This window comes from Pseudorca crassidens, chromosome 4 (genome assembly GCF_039906515.1).
Source record: "Pseudorca crassidens isolate mPseCra1 chromosome 4, mPseCra1.hap1, whole genome shotgun sequence".
NCBI classification, from domain to species: domain Eukaryota; kingdom Metazoa; phylum Chordata; class Mammalia; order Artiodactyla; family Delphinidae; genus Pseudorca; species Pseudorca crassidens.
The window spans coordinates 85,206,494-85,221,840 of record NC_090299.1 but is presented as its reverse complement, the minus strand read 5'-3'; the positions used below and the strand labels follow the sequence as shown (position 1 = coordinate 85,221,840).

Below are 15,347 nucleotides of genomic sequence, written 5' to 3'. Positions count from 1 at the left end.
ATTTTAACAATGAAGGAAATATGAGTACTGTCAGAGATCTAGTTATATCATAGAAGGCTTTCTGGTTGCTAAAGCATAATTTTTCAGTTTAAAAAGTCAGTACATGAACTGAAAGTAAATATATTTTCTGTTGAGAGCTGAATTAGTAGCTGGTATTGACATTGAAGAAATTCATCAGAACAGAAATATAAAAAAAGATGGAAACAATGAAGAAAAAAATATGCAGTGGAAATAACAGGGAGACAGCAGATAAAACATGCAAATAACAGGATTTCCAGAAAAAAGAAACAGATGGAGGAATGAAAACAGTTAAAGAAAGTACTAGTTAAAACTTCTGTGGGCTTCCCTGGTGGCGCAGTGGTTGGGAGTCCGCCTGCCAATGCAGAGGACGCGGGTTTGTGCCCCAGTCCAGGAAGATCCCACATGCCGCGGAGTGGCTGGGCCCGTGAGCCATGGCCGCTGAGCCTGGGTGTCCGGAGCCTGTGCTCCGCAATGGGAGAGGCCACAACAGTGAGAGGCCTGCGTACCGCAAAAAACAAACAAAAAACAAACAAACAAAAAAAAAACAATTAAAACTTCCCTGGAGTAAAGATAGGCTTGATCTGCAATTTGAGAAAGTTTACCAACTGCCAGAGAGAATTAATGAAAAAGATACATCTCTAGACATAAGTGAATAGAATTCCTGAATTTCAAGGATAGAAGAAAGCTTCCAGACAGAAAAGTTACATATAAAGGAGAAAAAAAACCCCAACAAAATCTGACTCCCACGACTCACGTATGCAACTCTGGAAGAATAAAGTAATATATATAGCCTTTCAGAAATGTATTACAGAGGCAGGCATAGTCAAGATGGCATACTAGGAGCATGTGGAATTCATGTCTTCTCACAACTAGGGCACGTACCAGGCACTGGTGGGGGACCATGGACCCCTAAGGGGACAGGATGAACCCCCAGTGACTGGTTGTTTCTATTATACTTTTATTTTTCCTGATATATTTTTTATCTTTCTAATTTTATTTTTTATTTATTTATTTTTTTTGCGGTACGTGGGCCTCTCACTGTTGTGGCCTCTCCCGTTGCAGAGCACAGGCTCCGGATGCACAGGCCTAGCGGCCGTGGCTCATGGGCCAAGCCGCTCTGTGGCATGTGGGATCTTCCCGGACCGGGGCACGAACCCATGTCCCCTGCATCGGCAGGCGGACTCTCAACCACTGCGACACCAGGGAAGACCTATTTTGTTTTTTATTCTTTGATATTGTACTGCTCCTTTTCTCTTTCTTTCTTTTTCTTTTTTTTATGCACCACGAAGCTTGTGGGATCTTAGTCATCAGGCCAAAGGTCGTGCCCGAGCTCCTGTGGTGGGAGCTGCGAGTCCAAACCGCTGGACTAACAGAGAACCTCAGCCCCCACAGAATATCAATTGGAGTGAGGCCTCCTGGAGGTCCTCATCTCAGGACCAAGACCTGGCTCTATCCAAGTGCCTGCAAACTCCAGTGCTGGACGTCTCAGGCCAAACAACCAGTAAGACAGGAATGCAGCACCACCCATCAAAAAAAAAAAAAGGACAAAAAAATATGTTACAGATGAAGGAGCAAGGTAAAAACCCACCAAACCAAACAAATGAAGAGGAAATAGGCAGTCTATCTGAAAAAGAATTCAGAGTAATGATAGTAAAGGTGATCCAAAATCTTGGAAACAGAATGGAGAAAATACAAGAAACATTTAACAAGGATCTGGAAGAACTAAAAGGCAAACAGTGATGAACAACACAATTACTGAAATTAAAAATACTGTAGAAGGAATCAATAGCAGAATAACTGAGGCAGAAGAACAGACAAGTGAGCTAGAAAATAAAATGGTGGAAATAACTGTCAGGGAGCATAATAAAGAAAAAAGAATGAAAAGAATTGAGGACAGTCAGAGACCTCTGGGACAACATTAAACGCACCAACATTCAAATTATAGGGGTCCCAGAAGAAGAAGAGAAAGAAAAAGGGTCTGAGAAAATATTTGAAGAGATTATAGCCAAAAACTTCCCAAACATGGGAAAGGAAATAGACAATCAAGTCCAGGAAGCACAGAGAGTACCATACAAGATAAACCCAAACAGAAACACACCAAGACACATATTAATCAAACTATCAAAAATTAAATACAAAGAAAAAGTATTAAAAGCAGCAAGGGAAAAGCAACAAGTAACATACAAGGGAATCCACATAAGGTTAACAGCTGGTCTTTCAGCAGAAACTCTGCAAGCCTGAAGGGAGTGGCAGGACATATTTAAAGTGATGAAAGGGAAAAACCTGCAACCAAGATTACTCTACCCAGCAAGGATCTAATTGAGATTCGATGGAGAAATTAAAACCTTTACAGATAAGCAAAAGTTATGGGAATTCAGCACCACCAAACCAGATTTATAGGCAGGAAACACAAGAGAAGGAAAAGAACTACAAAAACAAACCAACAACAATTAAGAAAATGGTCATAGGAACATACATATTGATAATTATCTTAAATGTAAATGGACTAAATGCTCCCACCAAAAGACACAGACTGGCTGAATGGATATAAAAACAAGACCCGTATATATGCTGTCTACAAGATACCCACTTCAGACCTAGGGACACATACAGACTGAAAGTGAGGGGATGGAAAAAGATATTCCATGCAAATGGAAATCAAAAGATAGCTGGAGTAGCAATTCTCCTATCAGACAAAATAAAGACTATTACAGGAGACACAGAAGGACACTACAGAATGATAAGGGATCAATCCAAGAAGAAGATACAACAATTGTAACAATATATGCACCCAACATAGGAGCTCCTCAATACATAAGGCAAATGCTAACAGCCATAAAAGGGGAAATTGACAGTAACACAATCATAGTAGGGGACTTTAACACCCCACTTTCACCAACAGACAGATCATCCAAAATGAAAATAAATAAGGAAACACAAGCTTTAAATTGACGCATTAAACAAGATGGACTTAATTGATATTTATAGGACATGCCATCCAAAAACAACAGAATACACTTTCTTCTCAAGTGCTCATGGAACATTCTGCAGGATAGACCATATGTTGCGTCACAAATCAAGCCTTGGTAAATTTAAGAAAACTGAAATTGTATCAAGTATCTTTTCTGATCACAACGCTGTGAGACTAGATATCATTTACAGGAAAAAGACTGTAAAATATACAAACACATGGAGGCTAAACAATACGCTACTGAATAACCAAGAGGTCACTGAAGAAATCAAAGAGGAAATCAAAAAATACCTAGAAACAAATGACAACGGAAACACGATGACCCAAAACCTGTGGGATGCAGTAAAAGCAGTTCTACGAGGGAAGTTTATAGCAAAACAATCCTACCTTAAGAAACAAGAAAAATCTCAAATAAACAACCTAACCTTACACCTAAAGCAATTAGAGAAAGAAGGACAAGAAAACCCAAAGTTAGCAGTAGGAAACAATTCATAAAGATAAGATCAGAAATAAGTGAAAAAGAAATGAAGGAAACAATAGCAAAGATCAATAAAACTAAAAGCTGGTTCTTTGAGAAGATAAACAAAATAGATAAACCATTAGCCAGACTTATAAAGAAAAAAGGGAGAAGACTCAAATCAACAGAATTAGGAATGAAGACGGAGAAGTAACAACTGACAGTGCAGAAATACAAAGGATCATGAGAGATTAGACTACAAGCAACTCTATGCCAATAAAATGGACAACTTGGAAGAAATGGACACATTCTTAGAAAAGTACAACCTTCCAAGACTGAACCAGGAAGAAATAGAAAATATAAACAGACCAATCACAAACACTGAAATTGAAACTGTGATTAACAATCTTCCGATAAACAGCCCAGGACCAGATGGATTCACAGGCAAATTCTGTCAAACATTTAGATAAGAGCTAACACCCATCCTTCTCAAACTGTTCGAAAATATAGCAGTAGGAGGAATACTCCCAAACTCATTCTACGAAGCTACCATCACCCTGAAGCCAAACCCAGACAAAGATGTCACAAAAAAAGAAAACTACAGGCCAGTATCTCTGATGAACATAGATGCAAAAATCCTCAACAAAATACTAGCAAACAGAATCCAACAGCACATTAAAAGGATCATACACCATGATCAAGTGGGATTTACCCCAGGAATGCAAGGATTCTTAAGTATACACAAATCAATTAATAATGATACACCATATTAACAAATTGAGGGATTAAAAACCATATAATAATCTCAATAGATGCAGAAAATGCTTTTGACAAAATTCAACACCCATTTATGAAAAAACTCTCCAGAAAGTTGGCATAGAGGGAACCTACCTCAACATAGTAAAAGCTATATATGACAAATCCACAGTCAACATCGTTCTCAATGGTGAAAAACTGAAACCATGTCCTATAAGATCAGGAACAAGACAAGGTTGCCCACTCTCACCGCTAGTATTCAACATAGTTTTCGAAGCCTTAGCCACAGCCATCAGAGAAGAAAAAGAAATAAAAGGAATCCAAAGCGGAAAAGCAGTAGTAAAACTGTCACTGTTTGCAGATGATATGATACTATCCATAGAGAATCCTAAAGATGCTACCAGAAAACTACTAGAGCTAATCAATGTATTTGGTAGAGTAGCAATATACAATATTAATGCACAGAAATCTCCTGTATTCCTAAACACTAATGATGAAAAATCTGAAAGAGAAGTTAAGGAAACACTCCAATTTACCATTGCAACGAAAAGAATAAAATACCTAGGTATCAACCTACCTAAGGATACAAAAGACCTGTATACAGAAAAATATTAGACACTAATGAAAGAAATTAAAGATGATACAAACAGATGGAGAGATATACCATGTTCTTGGGTTGGAAGAATCAACATTGTGAAAATGACTATACTACCCAAAGCAATCTACAGATTCAGTGCAATCCCTGTGAAACTACCAATGGTATTTTTCACAGAACCAGAACAAAATATTTCACAATTTGTATGGAAACACAAAAGACCCCGAATAGCCAAAGCAATCTTGAGAAAGAAAAACAGAGCTGGAGGAATCAGGCTCCTGGACTTCAGACTGTACTACAAAGCTACAGTAATCAAGGCAGTATGGTACTGGCAAAAAAAACAGAAATATAGATCAATGGAACAGGATAGAAAGCCCAGAGATAAAGCCATGCACATATGGTCACCTTTTCTTTGATAAAGGAGGCAAGAATATACAATGGAGAAAAGACAGCCTCTTCAATAAGTGGTGCTGGGAAAACTGGATAGCTACATGTAAAAGAATGACATTAGAACACTCCCTAATACCATACCCAAAAATAAACTCAAAATGGATTAAAGGCCTAAATGTAAGGCCAGACACTGTAAAACTCTTAGAGGAAAACATAGGCAGAACACTCCATGAGATAAATCACAGCAAGATCCTTTTTGACCCACCTCCTAGAGTAAAGGGAATGAAAACAAAAATAAACAATTGGACCTAATGTAACTTAAAAACTTTTGCACAGCAAAGGAAACCATAAACCAGACGAAAAGACAGTCCTAAGAATGGGAGAAAATATGTGCAAATGAAGCAACTGACAAAGGATTAATCTCCAAAATACACAAGCAGCTCATGTAGCTCAATATCAATAAAAAACCCAGTCCAAAAGTGGGCAGAAAACCTAAATGGATATTTCTCCAAAGAAGATATACAGATTGCCAACAAACACATGGAAATATGCCCAACACCACTAATCATAAGAGAAATGCAAATCAAAACTACAATAAGGTATCACTTCACACCAGTCAGAATGGCCATCATCACAAAATCTACAAACAATAAATGCTGGAGAGGTTGTGGAGAAAAGGGAACCCTCTTGCATTGTTGGTGGGAATGTAAATTAATACAGCCACTATGGAGAACAGAATGGAGGTTCCTTAAAAAACTAAAAATAGAACTACCATATGACCCAGCAGTCCCACTACTGGTCATATACCTGAGAAAACCACAATTCAAAGAGTCATGTACCACAGTGTTCATTGCTGCACTATTTACAATAGCCAGGACATGGCAGCAACCTAAGTGTCCATAAAGCGATGAATGGATAAAGAAGACGTGGCATATACACACACACACACACACACACACACACACACACACACACACACACACACACACACACACAATGGAATATTACTCAGCCATAAAAAGAAATGAAATTGAGTTACTTGTAGTGAGTTGGATGGACTTAGAGTCTGTCATACAGAGTGAAGTAAGTCAGAAAGAGAAAAACAAATACCGTATGCTAACACACAGATATGGAATCTAAAAAAAAAAAATGATTCTGATGAACCTAGGGGCAGGACAAGAATAAAGACAGAGACGTAGAGAATGGACTTGAGGTCACGGGGAGGGAGAAGGGTAAGCTGGGACGAAGTGAGAGAGTAACATTGACATATATACACTATGAAATGTAAAATAGATAGCTAGTGGGAAGCAGCTGCATAGCACAGGGAGATCAGCTCAGTGCTTTGCGACCACCTCGATGGGTGGGATAGCGAGGATGGGAGGGAGGCGCAAGAGGGAGGGGATATGGGGATATATGTATACATATAGCTTATTCACCTTGTTATACAGTAGGTACTAACACAACATTGTAAAGCAGTTATACTCCAATAAAGATGGTAAAAAAAAAATGCATTACAGTCCTTTGTTTTAACTAGCCACGATATCTTTCTTTCTGATAACTGAATTTATTTTGCAGATAGTGCAAGATTAAGTTCAGCTTCCTGTATGTAAAATATCCATGTAAGGTAATCTAACCAACTATCATATAAGTAAAAAATGAGTTCAAAGAGAGGAAACAGTGCTGAGGAATGATTCTGAATATACGTGGTTAAATTTAAACAATGTATATTTGTTTTCTGCTGCTGTGTACCAAATTACTACAAATTTAGTTGTTTAGACAACACACATTATTATCCCTTGGTTTCCGTGGGTCAGGAGCTCAGGCACAAATTAGCTGGGTCCTCTGTTCAAGGGTTTCACAGGCTGCAGTCCAACGTCTCAGCCTGGGCCATGATCTTACCTGAGGCTCGAGATCCTGTTAACCACCACAAGCTCATGTAGTTGTTAGCAGAATTCAGTTCCTTGGAATTGTAGGACTGAGGTACATGTTTCCTTGGTGGCTGTGAGCCATGGGCCACTAGTCTCAACTTCTAGGGGTCACCTGCAGTTCCTTGGTGCATGACCCTTTTCATAAACCCTTCACAGTATGGCAGCTTGCTTCTCCAAAGTGAGCAAGGAAGAATTTTTCTCTCCTTCTGGTAGTGTCTTATATGTATGATCATGATGTAATCACAGAAGTGACTTCCCATTGCTTTTGCCATATTGTGTTGAGTGTGTCATAGGTTCCACATGTATCCCAGGGAAGGGGATTATATAAAGGTGTGTCTCATTGCTCACACCTTAGGATATGTCTACTACTAAATGCTAATATGATTGGGGATTTATAAGTACTAAGTAAGGATTTTTGCAGTGATAGCTTGAAATCCACACTATCTTAACAAAACTTGGTGTGGTGGGGAGGAGAGTAGGAGTGGAAGAGGGGTAATAAAAGTAGTGTAAAAGTTTCATTTTACTAAATGAGAAAAAGGAGACAATAACATCTTGGTGGGGGATATAGTTTTTTTTTGTTGTTTTTTTGCTGTATGCAGGCCTCTCACTGTTGTGGCCTCTCCCGTTGTGTAGCACAGGCTCCAGACACGCAGGCTCAGCAGCCATGGCTCACGGGGTCCAGCCGTTCCGCGGCATGTAAGATCTTCCCGGACCGGGGCACGAACCCGTCTCCCCTGCATTGGCAGGCGGACTCTCAACCACTGCACCACCAGGGAAGCCCCGGGGATATAGTTTTTAATATAATGATGGAGAAATGAGTATGACTGTTGAGTGTCAGGAATGGGAAGGTAACCAATATTAGAGTGAAAAAGCACAGTAAACTTTGAAATGACCAAGGTTTGGGGTATGGAGGAAGAAATGGTATTCTGACCAAACCAGTGAGAATGAGGGAAAAAGAGAATCACTGATGTAAAATAACCTGTAAATATAAAGTAAAATGGAAGAAATAAATAGATGTATATTACTTGTTATACTAAATAAGTGTGAATGGATTGAATTCCTCTAGTAAGATAGAGACTATCAGATTTGGTTAAACAAAACAAACTTACCTATGTGTTTATAAGAAATACTTAAAACAGGTTTTAAAATAGAAGATTATCAAAGAATTAAGTAGACTAATATAAACAGAAAGAAAGAAAGTAGTATATTTTTTAATATTAGGTGAATTGAAATTTAAGGTTAAAAGTGCTGAACAGGATGAAGGACTTGTAATAATAAAATTAGCACTTTATGAAGAAGATGGAAAAATCATAAACTACTATGTACCAAACAACCTAGCAACTAAAATGTGTAAAGGAAAAAAACTAAGGAAAAGCAAGGAGATTTTAATTTAAACAATACAGTTAGACTGGGAGATTTTGTTAGACCACTTTCAGAATTGGACAACTCCAGCAAACCAGAAGTAAGTAAGAACATAGGAAGTTGATTATGTAGCCAACAAACTTAGTACATAGAACTTTGCCTTGTTCACATAAAACGAATAGATATGTGTGTATACACACAAACACATGTATACATAACCACCCCTGATCTATAAACTTCCTATTGTGGAGCATTTAGGTGGTTTTCAGTTTGCTTTTTGCTTTTTCTTTTCTGTTTCTATTATGAACAGTACTACCATGAATGTACTTAACACCTATATCTTTGCCCATTTTTGTGAATATTTTGCAAACTCATTTTCTAAAGATGAAATTTCTACGTCACACAGTATTACAATTATAGGTATTGTCAAATTGTCATCAATCAGTTTACATTTCTACCTACAATATATGAGAATTCCGGTGTACCTTTAACATCATTAACCATGAATGTTACCATGTTTTTAAATCTTTTCCAATCTAGTAGCTTGGCATTTCTTTAATAACACAAATATGTCTTAAAATTTGTTTTTCTAGTGTTTTGTCTAAAAGCATTTGTGTTCTAGAAAGTAATATCAATCTTTTCACTGCAGAGTATCATCCAACTAAACATATATGTGCATTTTTTGTGTGATGTCTTTTTACAGTATTGCCCTCCAACACACCAAATGTTCGCAGGACCATGAGAACACGATCAAAACCTTTGGAATATTGGAGAGGGGAGCGAATAGATTATCAAGGAAGGCCATCTGGTAAAATTTATGCTTTAGTGTCTCAAAATAATAATAATGATAATCGCTACAATTTATTTAGGTACATTACATGCCAAGTGCTGTCTTATGTATTTACATACATTACCTTATTTAATCATCATCCTCCAAAAATGTGACAATAGATTCAAGTCCAGATTTCTCTGATTACTGTAGAGATGCTGATTTGTTTTCTTTTTGGTAACAATTTGAGGTGAGCATGTGGCTTGATAGAGTGTTATTATTTTTATACTACCTAGCAAGGTTTTTAATTGCATAAAATGAAGCATTAGATCAGAACATGAGAAAATATAACTGTCAAAGATTAAGTATTCCCCATTATTATTCTCATTCTATTTTCTTATATTTTTCTACAAAAATTGTAGAGGGTGGGAAAGAAAGTATAGTGAGTGTTATCGTGAAGTTATTTCCTTTCTTTTGGTGTATATTTCTGAGTCAAAGGACTAAACTGACATGTGGATTACTATAAATAGTTCATTGCTGATCTTTGTGTTCTTTGTTTTTTACACTTCCACTGATGACTTGATTTCAAGCAACAGAGATCATTCAGTCATGTTTCATCAGTGCTTCTAGATTTAGGATAGAGACAAGTGAAATTGGTTGCTATTTGTGTTGTTTGAATTTTTAACTGTGGAGTGTGGTAAAACTAATGTATTCTTTCATACTTTGAAAGGAAATGTGCTGTATTAATTTAATGAGTTTTGTTTCAAGATTTTCACTTTGCCAGGTATGATAATTTACCTTTTTTTTTTGGTTAAATTTCAGGAGGATTTGTGATTGGTGGAATACTGTCCCCAGACAAAGTATCATCTAAAAGGAAAGCAAAAGGAAACTTGGGAAGAGTCAATACAATAGTTAATAGGAAAAGGATCTGTCTTGATAATGATGAAAGAAGTATGAACTTATTCCTTATTTTATAACAGTGCTTTGAGAAGTAGCTCTTTGCAAATTTTGAAATATATCTCTAAAAGCTTCAGATATACTACTACTTCAGGGTAAATTATCTTTTTAATGTCCACTTTTTTCAGATTTTGAAAGTAAACTAATTTTATTCTTTTAAAAAAATCATTAATAGCAGAGTGTAAAACATTTCCACCTGAGTAAATTGACCTGTCAAATGAAGCTTATCTTTTCTGTGCTCGAATTATGGTTAAAATAAACATGTTAAAGAATTCTTTTTAAAGTGTATTGTATATACTTCAGCTCTCTTAGAGAATATGCAAAACACCATTTAACTTCTTGATGATGCAAGAATTCAAAAGTTGTCAGAAAATAAGAAGTTTAGGATGTTTGCTTCTGTGGTAAATCATTGTGATTTTTGAATTTTTGTTTATCAAAGCGGTCATTGATAAACAGGAAAAAGATATGCCTCTGGCAATTTTCATTTACAACTTGTCCATAGCTGCATTTCATACTAGATTTTTTTTAATGGAAAAGAATTTTAAGTAAGATTTCAGTGGTATTTCTTTTGCAGAGAATAAATTCGTGGAAAATCTGAATATACCTCTGGGAGATCCTTTGCAGCCAACGAGGGTAAAGGACCCAGAAACACGAGAGATTATTCTTATGGGTAAGATCAGGGTTGATATTGAGAATACTTAATTTAACAACTAATAAAGACAAACCGAAGTCTGGCTTGTCTGCTTTCCCTTTCTCTCCCCAGATCTTTCAGAGCCAAAGTCTAGTAGAGAGTCTAATTCAAATAAGCAGCCTGTATGAGGACTACACTAGGGGAACTGATGGCAGACAACCTCCAGGGTACATATAGTACCATGCATTTGTCCTCTGTGATACAAGTGCTACCATCAGGAGTGTTGTCTCCGCCATTAGGGTCCAGGCCTTCTTTGACCATGAGGACACAAGCGGACAGGGGCTGTTCATGGGGAACTCTAGCAAGTTAACTGGCAGACTCCTGGATACACTCTTACTGGGGCTGTTCATGGGGAAATCTAGCAAGTTAACTGGCAGACTCCTGGATACACTCTTACTGTGAGACTGGATGGGGATTATGGCAGGATTTAGACAGCCTTTGGTGCTGTGAGATGCCAGTATTGGTATCTGGGGTATAAAACCTTTCTGGAGATGACTAGCAAGGGCATCAGTCAGCCAAACAAATGCCATGCTGAACCTTAAGGCTGGTACAGGGTCCTAGAAGCCTCCTTCTGTACTTAATAGGCATGAAACATTTAGTGTCTAGGACAACATGGGAGGTCCCAAGGGATGGGCTATAGAGTGGTGGGGTTAAGTAGGGGACACTCAGCTATTTACCAACCAGGGAATATATACATACAGGAAATATTTAAATATTTTAACAACTGTTATGACTGTACCAGTGAGTTCTTGGGACTATTTATCCCAAGTCAGAGGACAGATATCTCAAACCAGAGAGGCAGTATTTACACTTAAAATTTTGACTGTGGCATAAGTTCCATTTGATATCTTAAGTAGCAAAGTTATTTCTATATTCCAGATTGTTTATTTGGCAACAGAGGTAGAAGCACAGAGAATTTTGTTTAGTGAAGTGTCTTAACTAAAAACATTGCTATACTGTATCAGGTTAAAAAAGTTGTGTGTTGTCAAGAATTCATAAGATTTTGTTTCTTGAGTCTATGTATTTTCTATATCCTGTAGTCTGTGGGAGTACAGTCAGAAGCTGATGATAGAAAAATATATTAATTACAGGTCTGGAAAAGTTTGTAAGTAAAAGGGAAATTAAAAAGTGATATAGTAGGGCTTCCCTGGTGGCGCAGTGGTTGAGAGTCCACCTGCCGATGCAGGGGACATGGGTTCGTGCCCCGGTCTGGGAAGATCCCACATGCCGCAGAGCGGCTAGGCCCGTGAGCCATGGCCACTGAGCCTGCGCGTCCGGAGCCTGTGCTCCGCCAACGGGAGAGGCCACAACAGTGAGAGGCCCACGTACCGGAAAAAAAAAAAAAAAGTGATATAGTAATTTGTGAGCTACAGTTAGAACTCCGGTTACTTAGAGGCTTTACCTGATAAATAAAAATCTTGTTATTTAATAAGCAAGCACAAAGGAATTTATTGACATGATAATGATACATTTGTGTTGTGGCTATGTTAAACTTTTTAAAGATAGGAATCCTTTCTTATCTCTTAGCTGATTTTGTTTTCTGTCTGAGCTATTATGGGAAAAATAGTAATACTACCATTGTTATTATTAATAGCCAAGACTTACCTAATGCTTACTTTGTGCCAGTGTTTTAAATACTTTACACACTTTAAGTCATTTGATATTCACAGCTCTAACATAGATGAAGTATTATCACCCCATTTTATAGAAAAGAAAATGTAGGCACAAATAGAGAGGATAAGCAACTTGGGTAAGTTCACACAGCTTGTAAGACAGAGATAGGATCTGACCTGTGGCATTCTAGCCCCAGAGTCAGTGATATTAATCACATCTATCTTTCTAAGGCAGGTTTATGTCTATATATGTATGTATATGCTGTATCAGAGAAATGTCATTGCTATTACTTTGTACTTATATTATTTTTTTCCCTTAGATCTTGTAAGGCCACGAGATACATACCAATTTTGTGTTGAACATGGTGAGTTGAAAGTATATAAAACATTGGATACACCATTTTTTTCTACTGGAAAATTGATATTAGGACCACATCAAGAAAAGGGAAAGCAGCATGTAGGCCTAGACACATTGGTGAGTGTATTTTTCCATATATTTATGTTTTGCTCTTGGCACAACTCTGATTTGTTGGACTTGATGAAGCGTTAAAAATGCTATTTCCTCAGAAATGATATATGATTACTATAGTGCACAGATAATTTTTTAGTTTTTTTCATCTGTTTAAAGTCAGTCGACCAATGGCTGTTTAAAAGTACTTGTTTTGTGCATAGCAGTGTAGGCTTGAGATTCAGAAGTTTAGGGAATCGTCTTTACTTAAAAGAATCCTTGAGGGCTTCCCTGGTGGCACAGTGGTTGAGAGTCCGCCTGCTGATGCAGGGGACACGGGTTCGTGCCCCGGTCCGGGAAGATCCCACATGCCGCGGAGCGGCTAGGCCCGTGAGCCATGGCCACTGAGCCTGCGCGTCCGGAGCCTGTGCTCCACAACGGGAGAGGCCACAACAGTGAGAGGCCCGCGTACCGTGAAAAAAAAAAAAAAAAGAATCCTTAAAATTAGTTTTGCAAACAAATCATTAGAATTTTAGAGCTGGAGGGGATTATTGAGATTAAGTGTAACAGGAGATTGAGGACTGGGAGCTAGTTGCTTCAATAAGTATTAAAGAATATATTACTGTATATAGCAGTATTATTGGCTGAAGTCATAATGAGACTCAAGGTGAGTCTCTCTTCTCTGAGTCTGTCTCTCTGTCTCTTTCTCACTGGAGACACACACCCCTATAACATTGTATTTATATCAGATAATTTTTGCATTTTGAATTTGAAAATGAAAGATTTTGAAAATCACCAGATTTAAAGAATATTTAATATTATACCAGCATTTAAAACATGTTACATCTGAGGTACATCTTTCAGTAAGTAACATTTCAGGAACCTGTGAAATCATGGTTCAAAACAGTTCTTCTACTGATAAAATGAAAGCCCACAAAGGAGAAACAGAAAGAGCATCAGGACCCTTCAGTTTTATTAACTAAGAAGGGCAAATCAAGGCAGGGAAAGGAAAAGATACACATAAGAGTAAAAGAATAATTTATTACTACATCAGTATAGTATGTAGAATCCAGATCTAAAGTATTTAAAAATATTCTTTAATCCAATCTTAAAATGTCATAGATCTCCAGGTGGTATTAAAAGAGTAAATATAACATATTAAACTAACTAAAGTAATAGATAATACCTGTGTAATCATTAAGGAACAATTAATAATGAAAATAAGCATTATGAAATGTCATCATTGAACTAACTGTAGTTACCCATTAAGCTATAATGCCTTTATTCCTTTAAAAAAGGAATATTGAATAGTAAATGTTTGGAAGTGTTTGAACATATGTAGCTCTTTATTTTAACATAGACAGTAATTGCAAAAATTGGAAATCACTGAAATGTGTGCTGCAGGAAAAAAATGGTTATATTATATTTTGACTTAGTAATGAGATAAACCATTATATATGATGATCAGTTATATAGCACTTACATGTTCCAGGTGCTATACTAAACATTTTTATATTAATTTAAGTATATTATTTTGCAGAATAGCCATATAGGAATACCTTTAGGATAAATATTTAAGGAAACTGAAAAGTAGAAAATTCTTTTTATTTTTTTCTGAGTAGAAATTAAAAATGAAAATGACAGAACCTTGAAGGAACTATAGAAAATAACATGTCAGTAGGTGATTATAGTTTAGTTTTGTTTCTTCTAAATATTGCCTTTAAGTTTTTATAATGAAAACTAGACTTAAAGGTTCTTTTTAAATAACAAGGGGAGTATTTTTACATTTTTAAAAAATGAAGCACACTTTTAAATATATGCTTTTGAGAAACAAAAGGGCAAGATGGAGAACCAGCATAAGCCATTAACTCTTTCTTTCAAACTCAGGTCTAGATAATGAGTAAGAGAGAAAGTAGCAGTGGTAGATTTGTTAAATTCAAACCACAGAAGAATGAACAAATTAACTATGGGAGTTTGTTGTGGAGCTCTCCTAGAAAACAAAAGGGTATTAAGAAATGGGAAATATTGGGACTTCCCTGGTGGTCCAGTGGTTAAGAATCTGCATTCCAATGCAGCAGATGCAGGTTCAATCCCTGGTTGGGGAGCTAAGATCCCACATGCCGTGGGGCAACTAAGCCCATGCGCCACAGCTAGAGAGAAGCCCGCGCATTGCAACAAAGAGCCTGCAGTGAAGGATCCCACATGCTGCAACTAAGACCCAATGCAGCCAAATTAATTAATTAATTAATTAATTAATGTTTTTAGAAAAAAAAGAAATGGAAAATATTAAAGTTAAGTGATGTGGAAGACCAGTCAAAAACCGGAAGAGAGAAAAAACCCAAATAAATCAAAAGGTAGAACTATATGAAAAACTAGACAGTAATTGTTC

General features: G+C 37.0%; 1 protein-coding gene across 6 annotated transcripts in view; it reads left to right on the top strand.

Moving 5' to 3' along the window:
* The window catches only part of CENPC (centromere protein C), a 91,290-nt gene that overhangs the window by 71,436 nt on the left and 4,507 nt on the right, over nt 1–15,347 (top strand). For 5 of the 6 annotated variants that reach the window (XR_010943053.1, XM_067736172.1, XM_067736174.1 and 2 more), the window contains 4 exons: nt 9,184–9,288; nt 10,072–10,200; nt 10,781–10,876; nt 12,831–12,985. Coding sequence is in view for 4 of the 6 variants with exons in the window: in XM_067736172.1 (XP_067592273.1) it covers nt 9,184–9,288; nt 10,072–10,200; nt 10,781–10,876; nt 12,831–12,985 (485 nt within the window). In the remaining 2 variants the exon portion in view is untranslated. Of the gene's footprint in view, nt 1–9,183; nt 9,289–10,071; nt 10,302–10,780; nt 10,877–12,830; nt 12,986–15,347 lie in introns of those variants that run through there. The other variant, XR_010943054.1, reaches the window with a different exon arrangement.